Consider the following 15414-nt stretch of genomic DNA (forward strand, 5'->3'; position numbering starts at 1 on the left):
TACCCTATCACGTTATTATTTTCCAGATTTTTGCAGATGGATTCCTTAATTACTTGCTCCATGATTGTCCCTGACACAGAAGTTAAACTGGCCTGTAGTTTCCTGGGTGGTTCTTATTTTCCTTTTATAGATGGGCACTGTATGTGGTTTGAAACAAGAACTTATTTAGATGATCTGTGCCCTGATGTGTTAGTTTCTCAACAGATATCTGGATAGTTGAAGTTCTCCATCACCACTAAATCCTGCGCTTTGAATGGTTTTGTTTAAAAAAAGCCTCATTTACCTCTTCTGCTTGAGTAGGTGGTCTGTAGTAGACCCCTAGCACAACATCACCCTTATTTTTTTTATCCCTTTTAACCTAACTTAGAAACTCTGAACAATGAACAAGTCTATCTTCTATGTCCATTTCCTCCTCAGTCCAAGTGTATTCATTTTTAATATATGGCAACACCTCCTCCCTTTTTTTCCCTGCCTATCCTTTGTGAGCAAGCTGTACCCTTCCATACCAAACTTCCAGTTGTGTGTATTATCCCAGCATGTCTCTCTGATACCAACTTTTTCATAGGTGTATTTCTTTATTAGTGCTTCAACTTCTTCCTGCTTATTCCCCATACTACTTGCATTTGTATGAACGCATGTGAAATTGACAAATCAAATTTTAGAACAGAGTGGGAGTGAGGGGGGAAAAGGTAAGTTTCTGTGAGGTAATGACATAGGGGTGATAATAGAGGAAGTTTCTGTGAGGTAATGACATTAGGAGTGATAATTGGGGAAGCTATCTTTGTAATGGGTGAGATAATTAGAGTCTTTGTTTCAACCCATACATAAAGTGTCAAATTTAAGCATGAATGACAGTTCTGAAGCTTCTCGTTGAAGTCTGGAGTTAAAATCTCTTTGAAGCAATATGCATGTTTTAAGGTCATTAAGTGAATGATCAGTCTGGCTGAAATGGCAGTCAACAGCTTTCTCTCTGTGAGTCTTATGTCTGTTTTGTGTGCATTGATTCTTTGGCGAAGTGTCTGAGACATTTGTCCAATGTCGGACACTTTAGGTACATGTCAGTTTCACATGCATTCACTTTTTTTGATTGTATCACTTTGGTATATATGGTTGTGCTGATTTTCTTCCACATATTGATCTGAGGAAGTGGGTCTGGCCCACAAAAGCTCATCACCTAATAAACCATCTTGTTAGTCTTTAAAGTGCTACATAGTTTCTGTCTTTTGTTTCAGTTACACCAGACTAACACGGCTGCATCTCTATCACTCTTCTGCTTTAGGCGGTGATTCCTTATCTGCTGTATGCAGAACAGCATAATGGCTCTTTTGAGAGAGTTGGGAGGAGGGGTGGAGCACTGCCTGTTGCCAGATATATATCTGCTTGTTTAAATAGTTTAGATTTGGTTTGCTTTTACAGCCTAGTACAGTTTGAACCCTTACAGGGAGGATCAGGGAACAGGTGTACAAATAATGAAATGAAAATGCATCTAGAAAAAAAAGAAAAAAAAATCAGATCTACAATAGAGCCTTTACCCCCTTTTTAAACTATCCTAGCTAGCCCATCACTAGGAAGATGTCTAATACAATACACTTTTAAACATTTTTTTACTAAAGATTTATTTTCTCTGCCACCATTTAGAATATTGCTGAGGCTAAATTTTCAAAGATGAATTGTCACTCGTAGATTCCATGACACAGATTTTACTCAGTAATGGTTTTATCAATTTCAGGATCAGTTCTGTCAGTTGAGTCTTTCTTTGTTCCTTACTCCCCAAAATCTACTTGGCTCCTTAGGGATTCCACCTACTTATCTTTTCCTCCGCCTTTCTGATGCATACTTTTTCTTACGGCAAGTTTTTCCCAAATCTAAAAGATGCTTCACCTCAGTCCCCCAGTGATTTTTTTTTTCTGTCCTCCCTCTTCTTCACTTATCTGAGACCACAAGTGGAGGTAAAATTCCATGGGCTGTGCTTCCAGCCTGGGATGTAATGGTGTAATCGATTAACCGAGAAGCAAAAGTTTGTTGGTTAATGATATAGACTACATGTATGCCCCTCTCACTCCCACCCCCGGCCCTGCCACTAAATTGTTTAGTAAGCTGGCCAGCAGCCCAGAACCGTTTCAGCTTGCACTGGGTCCGGGACCTACCCCTGCTGCAGCTCTGCATTTAAAGTGTATTAGGAGCCAGGTGGGCAGGCAGCCTGGCTCAGTTTCAGCTTGCGCCGGGTCTGGGAGCTCAGACCTCTCCTCCCCCAGACGAGCTGCTGCCACCCTGCGCTGCTGCCTCTGGTTTTTAAAATGGCTCCTTTCACGGACCAGCTCCTGCCTGGCACCCCACGTTGCTGCCTCTGTATCAGCGCAGAGTGGCAGGGGGCTCATCGGGAGTGGGGCTGAAGCACACTGGGTGCTGGCTACACACTGGGAACTGTAGAATAGTCGAGTAACCAAGAAACATTCATGAGGTTAATCAACTATTCATTTAACCAATATTTAACATCCCTACTGCCAGCAGCACATTGAGGTACATCTCATGCATACTGTTAAAGATATCGGGATCCATTTATCAAATTGGTGTAAAGCCACGTAAGTTTGTTAGTTCCTCACTACATCCAGATGAACAAGGGAGCATCATTCATTTTCAGCTTCCTATAAATTTCAACCCTTCTTCAAAAATGATTTGATTCTTTCATTATCTCCAAACTGGATTACTGTACTCACTGTATCTGGGACCAAAGATAAAGGTGATGCAGAAGTTCTAGTTTGTGAAAAATGTGCCAGCTTTCTTTCTCAGGTAACTGTCACTGGTTCTGAGTCTGATTACATTGCCAAGTCAAGACCAATGAGCCTGATCTACAAAGCCAGACCTGGTTATGTTATCAATCAGATCTTTTCCATGAATCTTCAAAACAGCTGTTCTTGTACCATGTAACATGCAGATTACAATGCCCAAGGCAGAATATATGAGAATAGATTAAGATGATCTGATGTGGGATGAACTTTTAGAGGAGAATAAAGTTGACCAACCTCAGAGTACATGACAAAAGCTTTCTGGTCAAGAAAACTTTCCCAGTATTATCAAAATTATGTTACTTTTAAGGCTTATACCCACACACATATACTGCAGCCTCCTATAACCAGAAAAGAGAAAAACAGAAGACTTCATGATTTCCTCACTAAAGAACTTGCTGTGCAGATCTAATGTAGCTGAAAAGCACATGTAATAATAGGATTATGGGTTCTGTGGAAAATCCTAAGATTTCTTTAAGTTGAGCGGGTTTCAAGAGCAATGGGTTCCTGTGCATTTGCAACTGAGGGTATGTCTACGCTACTGACCAGATCAACGAGCAGTGATCAATCCAGCAAGGTGTAGTACTCACTGTGGTAAGTAGCTGAAGTTGCATAACTTAAGTTGATGTCCTCACATTGTGTAGAACAGGCCTCAGAGACCACCAGGAAAGCTTTGTGGAAGAAGCTAAAGAGCATTATGAAATGTAATACCCCATGGAATATACCGGGGGTGGGCAAGAGGCTGCCAACTGGCCGAATCCGGTTTGCGAAGCCACCGGATCTAGCACGCGGCTGCCTCGCTGGGACCCTGAAGCACAGCAGCAGCAGCTGCTTTGAATGTGGCTACTGTATTCTGGGAGCGAGGAGGGAGGCTTTGTGCTCTGCCCTGCCCTTTAGCAAAATCTCTCAGCTCCCATTGGCCAGTTTCCAACCAATAGCAGCTGAGATATTTTGCTGGCAGCAGGAGCAGCCAAAGAAGCCTCTTCTCTCTCTTCCTCCCCCCACTCCTTCACCCTGCCGAGAGCAGAGCCAAGTAGAGCAGCTTGCAACTGCAGCCTTCAGGTTCCTCCAGGGCTGCTAACTGGGAGCTGCCTAGGTAAGCGCCTCCCAGCCAGACCCTGCCTCTGGCATCCCTACCGTCTCCTTCCCCCCTCCCCTCCCAACTACCTGCCCCAGGCTACCACCCAAACTCTCTGTATGCCTTCCTCCCAGGTTACAGCTCCCTTCCAGACCCTGCACCATCTCCTACATCCCTTACCCAGGCCAAAATTATCTTCTACAACCATACAACCTCCCTAACCCTGCATCCCATTCTGTTGCCCCAGGTCATCACCCAAACCCTCTGAACATGCTTCATCCAGGTCACAACTCCCTCCCAGGCCCTGCACCCCCTTCAGGCCAGAATCCTCTCCTGCACCTATACTCCCTCTTGGACTCTGCACCCCAAGTCTCTGCCCCAGATCACAACCCCCTCCACCTAAACTCCCTCTCAGACTCCACACCCTCTCCTACACCCCAGTCTCCTCCCTAAGCTCCATTCTGCACCCAACCTGTTTCCTAAAATTGCGGAGTGTACGCACCCCCCTTCCCCCCCAAAAAATATTGCCTACCCCTGGAATATACTGTAGGTACAGAGCTCCAGGATATCTTACTCTTTCATGTGAAATAATTGTGGAGTTTATTTATCCTTTCAATTTTTCAGCATACTTGAGACAAATCTGTATATAGGCTCTTTCTTCATGTAAGTAGTGAATGGGTTACATTAGCTCACCAGCTCTATGTAATGAAGACAGCATTTTATACTGAAGTGCTTAATTTTCTATCCGGATAGCAACTATACACTATAGTGGCTCTATTTAGGCTGACAGTACAAAGCTTAAAAGTCTTCATTTTGCTATTGTGAAGAGGACAAGATGATCCAGAATAGCTGCTTTAAATTTCGCTGTATTTTTGTATGTTTGAAACTCTTCAAAGGCAATACTACTTATGGATGAAAAAGAGCGCTGGGAGTCAAAAGGCCTGGGTTCAGTTATGGCTCTGCTACATACTTCAGCTGTGAATGTTTAGCAAACCTCTTACATCTGTGTCCTTTCATTTCCTCATCTGAAAATGGATATTTCCTTTCCTTTAATTCTTAGTATGATTTTGCTATACTCGGAGAATTCTGAAGTGAACTGGAGGACAAACTTGTGATCCCAGGGTTTGTAACTCCAGGTGATAGTAGCCTCATCTGTGATGATGGTAAATCAGTCTCTGTAGAGTGTCAAACTACAGTGTAAGACCGAGGTCACCAACCAGTAGATCGTGATCTACCGGTAGATCTCAGGGGCTCTTAAGAGTAGCTCTTGAGCCCTCTCTGAACTGCGCGCCTGCACAGTACATTTACATTAGATTTCCTCATTTGAGGAGCAGCTACTCACCGAGCAACAACACAGGTGAGTAGCTGCGAGGAATGGTGGGAGCTGGGAGGTTGGGAGGGCTGAAACACCCCAGCCAGCTGACTGTGGCTTTCAGCTGAAAGAGGCTGCCTCACGCTCCAGCTGATCAGCGGCTTCTCCTCTGCGCCTGCCCACGTGGAGCTTGGTGCACCCTGGCTGAGCGTCATGGCCAGCTGGCCGGGCAGTCGCTTCTCTTTGCTCCCACTCGGCTGCCCTGTGCTCAGCCCAGGGAGGCTGCGTCTAGCTCCAGCTGTGCTGGAGCAAGCTTCCCGGGCTGAGTGCAGGGCAGCTGGGCGGGAGCGAAGAGAAGCAGCTTCCCGGCCAGCTGGCCATGGCACTCAGCCAGGGTGCACCAAGCTCCACGTGGGCAGGCACAGAGAGGATGCCGCCCGATCAGCTGGAGCGTGGCGTGTTGCTCTGCACCAGCCCACGTGGAGTGTGGTGCACCCTGGCTGAGCACTTCCAAATGTTGAAAAACCTCTTCCAAATGTTGGAAAAACCTTTAAAAAAAAGCAGCAGTATAAAGATTGGGGATAGCAAGCGATGGAGAGGAGGAGAAAAGAGAGGGCGGGGCTTCAAGGAAGCGGCAGGGCGGTAGATTTTGGCTTGGTCTGTCATTTAAGAAGTGATCTCGGCTGTAAAAAGGTTGGAGACCACTGGTGTAAGAATTAGAATATAGATACAGAAATATAAGTTCAAGACATTATTTTGGAAATTGGATACAAAGGATGAATATTCAGTTATTTTTAAATGATCAAGCTACTTCTAATTAAGTTAACATTAGGGATGTTAAAATGCGTGTACATAAGTAACTGCGTAACAACTTGAATATTTCAGCGGTAGTCTGCTCCCCAGGAGCTGGTGCATGGAGGGAGCCAAGTTTTTTTGCTCAGCCAGCATGTACCGGGAGCCTGCCTAACTGTGAACTTAACTGTTTATAGGGATACACTTTCACATCCCTAGTTAATAGAATATCCCTAATAATAGAAAATGTTACTTTTAAAGAGCTGTTTTGCTTATCAGTAATATTTTTTTTTTCTTTACAGCTTCCTCCGTACAATGATACAGTTTCTTGTGGTATTAAATCCACAGGTGAGCTTCATGATGGTAAGAAATTATTCTTGTTTTTTTCAGGCTTTTTTTTCAGGTTGTGAGGCTTTCCCCATTATGTTCTATTGTAGTACAGATTGACTATAAATTAGTCCAGTTCAGGTTGATTAGCATGTTTATGCGCATGTGTTTGGCAGGCTGCTTTTTCAACTTGCTAGCTCATTGAAATTTATAAGAATATTTGTGACACTTGTTTTAATATTTTTCTAGCTAACTCTATTAGTATGTGCACTACTCCACTTACAGTAGTTTGTGTTGTAAAAGTTCCATTAAAACTTTTGTGTTGAAACTTTTAGAGTTCAGTAGAAAAAATTGCTTAGGGCTAGAACTTAGTATGGAGCTCTTAATCAAGGAGCAACTAAAATAATAGCTTGAATACCACCTAACAATCTGTGGATTTTGACTGCCTCCTCTGTAAATGTTTCAGCACAGTATTTTTTGGCACTTGCAGCTGAAGATAACTTTCAGAGCATTGTTCTGCTCAGTGTTCAGCATGACATTCTGTCTCTGAGTAGCTCAGCTGTTTTCCTGGAAAGTCCTTTTTTGGACAGAGGAAATATGACAATGTACAAATATGACAATGTACAAATGTATTACAGAGCTCTGATTTAAAGCATTAATCGTCTCTCTTCCCTCTCCTCCCCTCGCTGACATGCATACTGTTTTCCCACACCTTAAAATGGAAGAGCATTCCTGGTTTCATAAAGATTTCGTATTTATATGTAGCACCTTCTATCTGAGAACCTCAGTTCTTTATAATAGTCTGCACAATACTTTTACAAAGTAGATAACTCAGGCATAAAACAGCAGCATTTAAAGTAATTACAGAGAAGTTGAGGCTTGCCTAAAGGTATTTGGGAAGCTTGTGGCAAAACTGGAAATACAACCCAGACCTCCTTTTAGATAAAAAATATCTTGATGTTTAAATATGGCAGATCATTAGTGCAGCATTGGAATGGCCATTAAAATCTTGTAAAATAAGAAACGCACAAGATAACATTAGGGAAAGCATGAACATGTCCAGGTAAAAGTCATGGGCCATAATTTTCAGATTTTGGCGAACATACTTAGATACCTGAACAGAGATTCATGGTACCTAACTAATCTTTTCAGTGGTGCTGAGCAACAGTTCCCATGTAAAATCAATGGAAATTGTGAGTGCTTATCACCTTTGAAATTCTGTGATTTTTTTTCAGGCCTAAGTATGGGATTAATTGCTTGACTTTAAACATATGAGTCTGAAACAGGGATGATGGCTTTTTGTATGATTTAGCACAAGCTATACAGAAAATTGTTTTTTGCAGACGCTTTTCTTGCCCAGACCCTAAATACCTCCTTCCTCCCCAGAGACTGGTGAAGGATGGCAAATCATACTTTGCCTGAAAAAAGTGTCTTAACAAACCTGCACTGTAATGTGTATGCATATTATCATAATTATGGCTGCATAAGAAGCAATCAGAACTAAAATGGAAAGGTTTACTCAGGCAAAGTCTTGTTAATAACATTGAGGTGACCCATTGATCATATTAACCATAATATAAAATGTTGCTATTTCTATGATGTAATTATATCTACAATGAATGACTGGAGGAGCTGTTGATGCATATTATGAATAATTGCATTTTGGCTAAAAAGCTGCATGATACACAGTGCATACTAATTCTTAATACGCATTCACAGCTTTCATTATAATGCATTGACATGATACTTTGTAACATCTTCAAAGGGTATCTTGTCAATGTGCAGTATTCTTCATACCTTTAGGTTCATCCATTTCAATCCATGCAACAATAGATCCTCGATACACCACGGAATGGATTGAAACAAAGGTGACTGGAAGCAAAGTGGAAGGTACAAAAATAACCATAAAAGAAAGTTGGTCTCTTTAATATTTTTCTTCAAAAAGGCACTAAATAAAACCAATGAGATTCTGTCAAAAACTAGTGGCAGTGAGGAAATGAGTGTTATGACCCAACCTTTGCAGTTTTTGTAAGTAAGAAGTATTTCAGGGATTTGATTTAAGGAAGGAGTAAGTCTTAACTCCTTTTTGATTGATTTTATTCACTTTACAATAATCGTAAAGTAAGTACTTTTTCTTATTGCTGTTTGGCTCTAGGTAATAGACTTAAATTCCTCTGCTTATAATCCTCTAGTTTATGGGATTAATAGCTAACATGTGCAGTTTTGCTCCAGACTATATGTCATACCAAGTCTTAGTCCAAAAGCAATTTTTTCAAATAATTTAGGAAAAATCCTATGCTTGAGTGGTTTCAAATTTTAATAAGTTTTAAATAGACAAAATTTCAACAGGTATTAAGAAAAACACAAAATTATTTCTAAAATATCAAAATATTGTGTTTGACATCAGCTCCATTCCATAAAAACTAGTGCTTATGGCACCGATACACTCATTAACATGGATCTCTTGAAACTGTGTGCACAAACAAGTTGCACAAAATAGCATTATTCTGTTAGTAATTGTATAGGTAAACTAGATTAAGCTATAGATGTAGAGGTTAGTGCATCATATTATATTTATTCTGAATTTGTGACCAGTGTTGTTTGAACTGGAATACTATAGGAAAAAGATAATCTTGCTAGCAACACTTTTTTTTCTCCTTTTGCAAAACAGAAAACATGTTTTCAAGCTCATGGAAGCAGTAATGTATGTACCATAGATAATCACAGAAAATTGTTTTCTGATTAAATATTTATGAAAATTTGTCCTGGGAACTATTGAAATTCAAAAATTATCATGAATCCAGTAATCTTGATTTCTTAATTACATGACACCACTATTTGGTGTTCATAAACATATATGTGACCGTTATGTACTTCAAGTGTCAGGGCAGCCTGAGACATGTGGTATGTTACTAGATTGATAATCTGTTGATTAAGATGTATATAATTTCACCTTGTTAGTATTCTCACTGTCAATCAATTTATATTTAAAAAGTAATCTCTGGCTTTGATCTAGTCATATTAGTTGTATTTCTTATGACACACAGAATGTATATCATATTTTCATTCTTAAACTGCTGATAATTCAAGATTTCCAAAACCTAAAATTCTAGCATTTCCAGTTGATTAGAATGTAAAATATCACTGTCATTTGTGATCTTTGTCTTAAATATTCTTAATTTAAAAAATCTTACTAGCTACAAAGGTGAAATTATTTTACGTGGAAAAAATTGTTTGTAGACTTAACTGTCATAGAAATATGACCTTAAGATGTGCAGTAGTATGAAAAAGATGATTCTTTTCATTACACTCTGTTCCTCATCGTGCAGTTGAACCCCAGCAGACTACCACTGAAGTTAGTGAGACTTCATACGGCTGAAAGGGTACATCTGTGATTATTTCAGGATCAGTGTCTGTATTTTCCTAATCTGAAGTCCTATTCATTGTTGCAGGAAAACTTTTTGTATCATCATTTCATTTAAAAATCTTTAAAAGCCATCCTTTTTCAAGATACAGTGGACATGGATGATTTTTCTTTATATGAAAAATGTTGTTTATAGTACTTAAGTTTCTGGATAGCGGACTTGTCTGTTACCAGTGTTGTATCTTTGTGACTCGACTTTACTAACAGAGGTTTTTAACTTTCTTTTGTTCAGGGGAGGAGTATAGGAGAATTGAATTTGGTGTTAATGAAGTTATTGAGACAGAGTCATCTGTGCTGAATAACACTAACTACAGTATTTCAAGCACTCTGAATCCTCAGGCTCCAGAATTTATTCTTGGCTGTGCACAAACTCAGAAAACCCATGATGACATGCTTAATGAAACTAACTACAACTCCATAGACTGCCAGTTCACTGATCCTGCCCTTGCTTTGGATAATGGATCTAATGCTGAAAATGATAGCTTATCTGGGGGCCTTGGGCAACGGGAGCGTAAAAAGAAGAAAAAAAGACCACCTGGATACTACAGTTATTTGGAAGATGTCAGTGATGGCATTGTTCCTACGGAGGCTCTTGTAAATGGCCATGCAAATTCATCAGGACTGAATAGTTTAAGCACAGAAGATACGGAACTTGCAGGAGACATACCGTCATCAGCCACACCAAGGACTTGTAACAGCCCTGAAAATTCTGTGGACTTCGTTAGTGAAGCTGTGTCTGATGATTCTGTTTCTAGTGTATTAGAGAATGCCAGGACTGCAGGGCAGCCTGAGGTATGCAGTGTTACCAATTCTGAACAATTTTGCATCCCTTCAGAGGCTGGCAGAGGTAGCCCTTTAAGGACAGCTGTTGTAGAACCTTATGATGGTACTGATACTACTGAAAATCTTAGTGTTACTAATGGACAAACACTTGAATCCTCTGAGGGCACAGCTGCCAATGGGGTAGAATTGCACACTATGGAAAGCACTGACTCAGACCAAGTTAAGCCCGAGGATGTTTCACCTACGACTGAGGCAACGGCCCCAGTTTCAGGATCAGTCCTTGTTAATCAGCCTGCAAAATCGTGGGCTAGTCTTTTTCACAATTCCAAACCCTCTGCTTCCACATCTGTGGCTTATGTTGAGACTAAGTGTGCCCCTCCCACCACATCTGCTCTGGTCCCTGAAAAACAGGTTGAAGTCAAAGAGGGGCCTGTTCCAGTTTCTGAGGATCCTGTAGCCATAAAGATTGCAGGTATAGTTAAAACACATTAGAGTGGACATTACAGTAGAAGAGAACATATTTTGCCTTAAGAGTGTACAGTATCGAAAGAGAAGAAACACATTAATGCAAAATTAAAGTTGATTTTAATTATACAATTCAGAAAATGTCATAGTTCTAAAGTGGGTAATTATTTCAACTCTGTCTTTTGAATAAAAATTGCAATAATGTATTACATGATCATTCAGTAAGAGTACCATAATATCAGTACTGTCTATAAGCAATTAAAACTACATGAATCATGGTTTAAATTCAACAGTACAGAGTTTACTTAAATCTTACTGAAGGAACAGTTTAGAACAAAGAGTTTGCTTTCTGTTGAACCTCATTTGTTAAATAATATGTCTCATTGCCTAGATTTTGTGGTGATGTTACACAAACTTCAAAGGAAGAAGGTTCGGATTGCTTATATTAGAGTTAAGAAATTCAATTAATGTTAATACTTCAGGTATAACATTTCATTAATATAATCCTTGTTTAATCCTTTTTAGGGCTGTCATTGTTAAAAACTAATTGCAATTAATTGTGAGATTAAATGTCACGATTAATCGCCGTTTTAATCCCACTGTTAAACTATAATAGAATGCAAATTAAATATTTTTGATGTTTTCTACATTTTCAAATCTATTGATTTCCGTTTCAGCACAAAATGCAGTGTACAGTGTTTATATTTGATTATAAATATTTGCACTGTAAAACGATGAAAAGCATTTTACAGTTAACCTAACTATTGTAGCAGGTGTTGAACATTTCTGTGCCACTTCATCATTTGAGTCGGATGCCACCAACAGAAGGCTGATTTTTTTGGTGGTTCTGGTTCTATAGTTTCTACTTTGGAGTGAGTGTTGCTCTGAGGCTTTGTCTACACTATCAAGTCTTTCCCCTCCCCTTTATTGTGGACAGACTCAGTATAGACTCTGCTGGTTTTGTCCACAGAACTGTTTACTGCTAGTTTCCCTCAATGTCTGCACTGGCTATGCTCAGTGTTGGACCTCTGCTGCCCAGCAGGCATGCGCCCCTCCCTTTTCAAAACTCCCAGAAGTATCTGGCAGCTGAGTGAGCTGCTCCTTTTGGGGGACAAACCAACAAAACATTGGAATGCTCCTATTTTGCCCCGCACTAGAAACACAGCGTCAGGAAGACTGCTGCTGCAGGAGGAGGGGACAGACGCTGTGCTGCTTTGACGTTCCTCAGCATGGAGAGCTCACAGAGCTACTCCTGATACTGCTCCCAGCAGCTGAGAATGCTGAGAACACTTTCAGGGAATCCCAAGAAGCGCAGGGAATAGTTCAGTGTTGTGGGAAGGCAGAGCTGTGGAATATAGTCCCATGATCTTCTGACAGAGAGAACAAGTATGAACACCCTCTGACGATTTCTGTTTTATCAACTTCTGGGTGTCAGAATAAGTTTTGTCAACAACTTGGTCGTGTACACATACTCTTAGATTTTTGAAGTTGCTTTAGATTGTTGAACTTAAATTGAGTACTGTAGCTGTCTTAAGAAATTTCATATTGGTATCTTCTTTGCATTTTGTCAAATCAGCAATAAAAGTGTTCTTAAAAGTCATCCAAGACTGCCATAACAAGAATTATATGATAGAATTGCAGAGCAAGAGACATAATTCTCCAACCAAGGAGTTCAGTCACATATTTAATTAGAGATGTTAGGTGGTGTGTAATTCGTTAATTGTATAGTCAACAAAAATGTTGTTGACTACACAATTAATTGATAAGTGTTAGCACTGCAAGCGCTCAGTCCCAGGTGGTGTCAGGTCCAGCAACTTCCCTTGCTGCAGCTCTACAATAGGAGTGTTTTAGGAGCTGGCTGGCAAGGAGCATGGCTCAGTCCCAGCTGATGCTGGGTCCAGGAGCTACCCACACTGCAGCTCTGCATGTATAGTAATTTAGGTGCTGGTAGGCAGGCAGTCTGTCTCCGTCCTGGCTCATGCCAGACCCTAGGAGCTATCCTTCTGCGACTGCAATAATACTTTCCTTGCAGAGCCGCTGCGGGGCTAGGTCCCGGGACCCACCACGAGCAGGGATTAAACCAAGCTGCTGACCAGCTCTGTAAAAAACTTACGGCAGAGCCAAAGAAGGAAAAAGAGGGATGCGTGTAGTAGGGATGTAAGCGAGTAATCGAGTTGACTACTTGTTCTCCTCTTCCCCCCGCTGCCCCTCTATCAGAGGCAGCAAGGGGGAGAATCAGGAGTTGGTGCTGGCGGGAGCTGGCTATCGGAGGCAGCAGCGCATGGTGGGAGTGCAGGGGAGGTTGCTGCAAAGCAGAGGCTGCTCCATATCCTGAGGAGCAGCCCCTGTCTGCAGTGGCCTGGGCTGGGCATGAACACAGGCTGCTCTGGCAGCAGCCCTGTCTGCTGTGGTCCCAGCTCCCTGCTGGGACTCCGCCTTCCCCTCCCCACTCCACCTCACCCCCTGTGAGCTGGGACTGAGCAAGCCCGGCTGGCGCTGGGTCTGGGACCTACCTCACTGAGGCTCTGCAGTATAAATATAGGAGTTAGCTGGGCTGTCTGTGTGCCCGTCTCCTAGAGCTGCAGCAGGGGTAGCTTCTGGACCCTGTGGGAGCCGAGACTGAGCGTCTTCCCTTATTGACTAATTGTGTAGTTGATATTCTAGAGTCCCTGGGGGCGGGGCTGGCAGCCAGTGGGCTCTGGCTTCACTCCTGGGGAGTCCCCTGCCACCCCGCACTGCTGCCTATGTACCAGACGCAGCAGTGTGTGTGTGTTGGGGGGGGGGGGTGGGGACGATGACAGGTGGCACCAGGGAGCCAGTGCTGGAGGAAACCGGGTTTTAAGCCTGCTCCCCCTCCCCCGTCAGCACCAGCTCCTGCTCTCTCCCCCCCCCCCCCCCCCCCCCCGCCTTTGTATCAAAGGCAGGGGTAGAGGGGAAATGCATGTAGTCAACGAGATTAATCGACAAGCCTAGGCTCATCAGTTAATTGGCTACACATTGACATCCCTAGTACAGTAAAACTCCGATGGTCCGGCATCTGATGGTCTGGTACTCCTGATGGTCCAGCACCATCAGGAACCCGGAAGTGCTCCGGGCAGCCGGACCATTGGAGCTGCTCTGCCCCCAGCTTCCCCAATACAGCCGCTGCTAAAACTGACCAGCAGCTGAATTGGGGAAGCCAGGGGCAGAGAAGCAGGAGTGTTGCTGGGTAGGTCCCATAGCGCTCCCCTCGGGGCTGCGGGACCAACCTGGCAGCACCCCAGCTGTCCCCGATTCAGCTGCTGACTCCAGGAAGCCCAGGTAGAGCTGCTCTGCCTTGGCTTCCTGGAATCAGCCACTGGTCAGTTTCAGCAGCAGCTGACTTGGGGACGTCTGGGGCAGAGCAACAGGGGTGCTGCCGGGTTGGTCCAGTAGCGCCGTTCCTCAGTGCTGTGGGACCACCCCGGCAGCCCCCCCCCAGCTGCTCTGCCCCAGGCGTCCTGATTCAGCCACTGCTGAAACTGACCAGCAGCGGCTGAATCAGGGACGCCTGGGACAGAGCTGGACTTGGAAGGGGGGGCTATGAGGGATCTGGGGCCAGACCCCTCATAGCCCCCCCTTCCGATAGTCCGGCATATCTGATAATTCGGCACCCCCTGGGTCCTAAGGGTGCCGGATTATCGGAAGTTTACTGTAGTCGGTAGCATTAATAGATATTATTTCACTTATCAGTTAATCTTTTAACTGACTACACTATTACATCCCTAAATTTAATTAGAACCTTGTTTTTTTTAATGGGCATCATCAGAATCGAAACAAATTTTCTGCAATAGTTGTCAAAGCATGAAGGGGCATACAGATGTTTAGTATATCTGGTATGTAAATACCTTGCAATGCTAGCTACCAACAGTTCTCTAGGAACACCTGTTCTCACTTTCAAGTGACAATGTAAATGAGAAGTGAGCAGCATTATCTACCATAAATATAAATAAGCTTGTTTATCTAAGGCTACCTCTACACAGCAACATTTATTTTGAAATAACTAGCATTATTTCAAAATACAGTAAACTTCCAATAATCCGGCACCTTTAGGACCCAGGGGGTGCCGGATTATCAAATATGCTGGACTATCAGAAGGGGGGATATGAGGGGTCTGGGCTGGGGTGGGGGGAATGCTACCCCAGACCTCCTCATAGCCCTCCCTTCTGATAGTCTGGCTCTGCCCCAGGAGTCCCTGATTCAGCCGCTGCTGGTCAGTTTCAGCAGCGGCTGAATTGGGGACGCCTGTAGCAGAGCAGCTGGAGTGCTGCCGGGTTGGTCTGGTAGCGCTGACCCTTGGCGCCGCGAGACCAACCCGTCAGCACCCCAGCTGCTCTTAGGGACGCCTGGGGCAGAGCAGCTGGGGTGCTGACGGGTTGGTCCCGCAGCGCCGCTCCTCGGTGCTACTGGACCAACCCAGCAGCACCCC

At 43.1% G+C, this 15414-nt stretch overlaps 1 protein-coding gene across 4 annotated transcripts in view; it reads left to right on the forward strand.

The window, feature by feature from the left end:
- The window catches only part of USP10 (ubiquitin specific peptidase 10), an 89874-nt gene that overhangs the window by 36616 nt on the left and 37844 nt on the right, over positions 1 to 15414 (forward strand). Inside the window, exons 3-5 of one of the 4 annotated variants that reach the window (XM_075939975.2) lie at positions 6271 to 6331; positions 8099 to 8185; positions 9952 to 10974. In XM_075939975.2, the coding sequence (XP_075796090.1) occupies positions 6271 to 6331; positions 8099 to 8185; positions 9952 to 10974 (1171 nt within the window). The remainder of the gene's footprint in view (positions 1 to 6270; positions 6332 to 8098; positions 8186 to 9951; positions 10975 to 15414) is intronic. The other 3 variants (XM_075939976.2, XM_075939977.2, XM_075939978.2) reach the window with 3 other exon arrangements.

This window comes from Pelodiscus sinensis, chromosome 12 (genome assembly GCF_052426305.1).
Source record: "Pelodiscus sinensis isolate ZL-2025 chromosome 12, ASM5242630v1, whole genome shotgun sequence".
Classification (NCBI taxonomy): Eukaryota; Metazoa; Chordata; order Testudines; family Trionychidae; genus Pelodiscus; species Pelodiscus sinensis.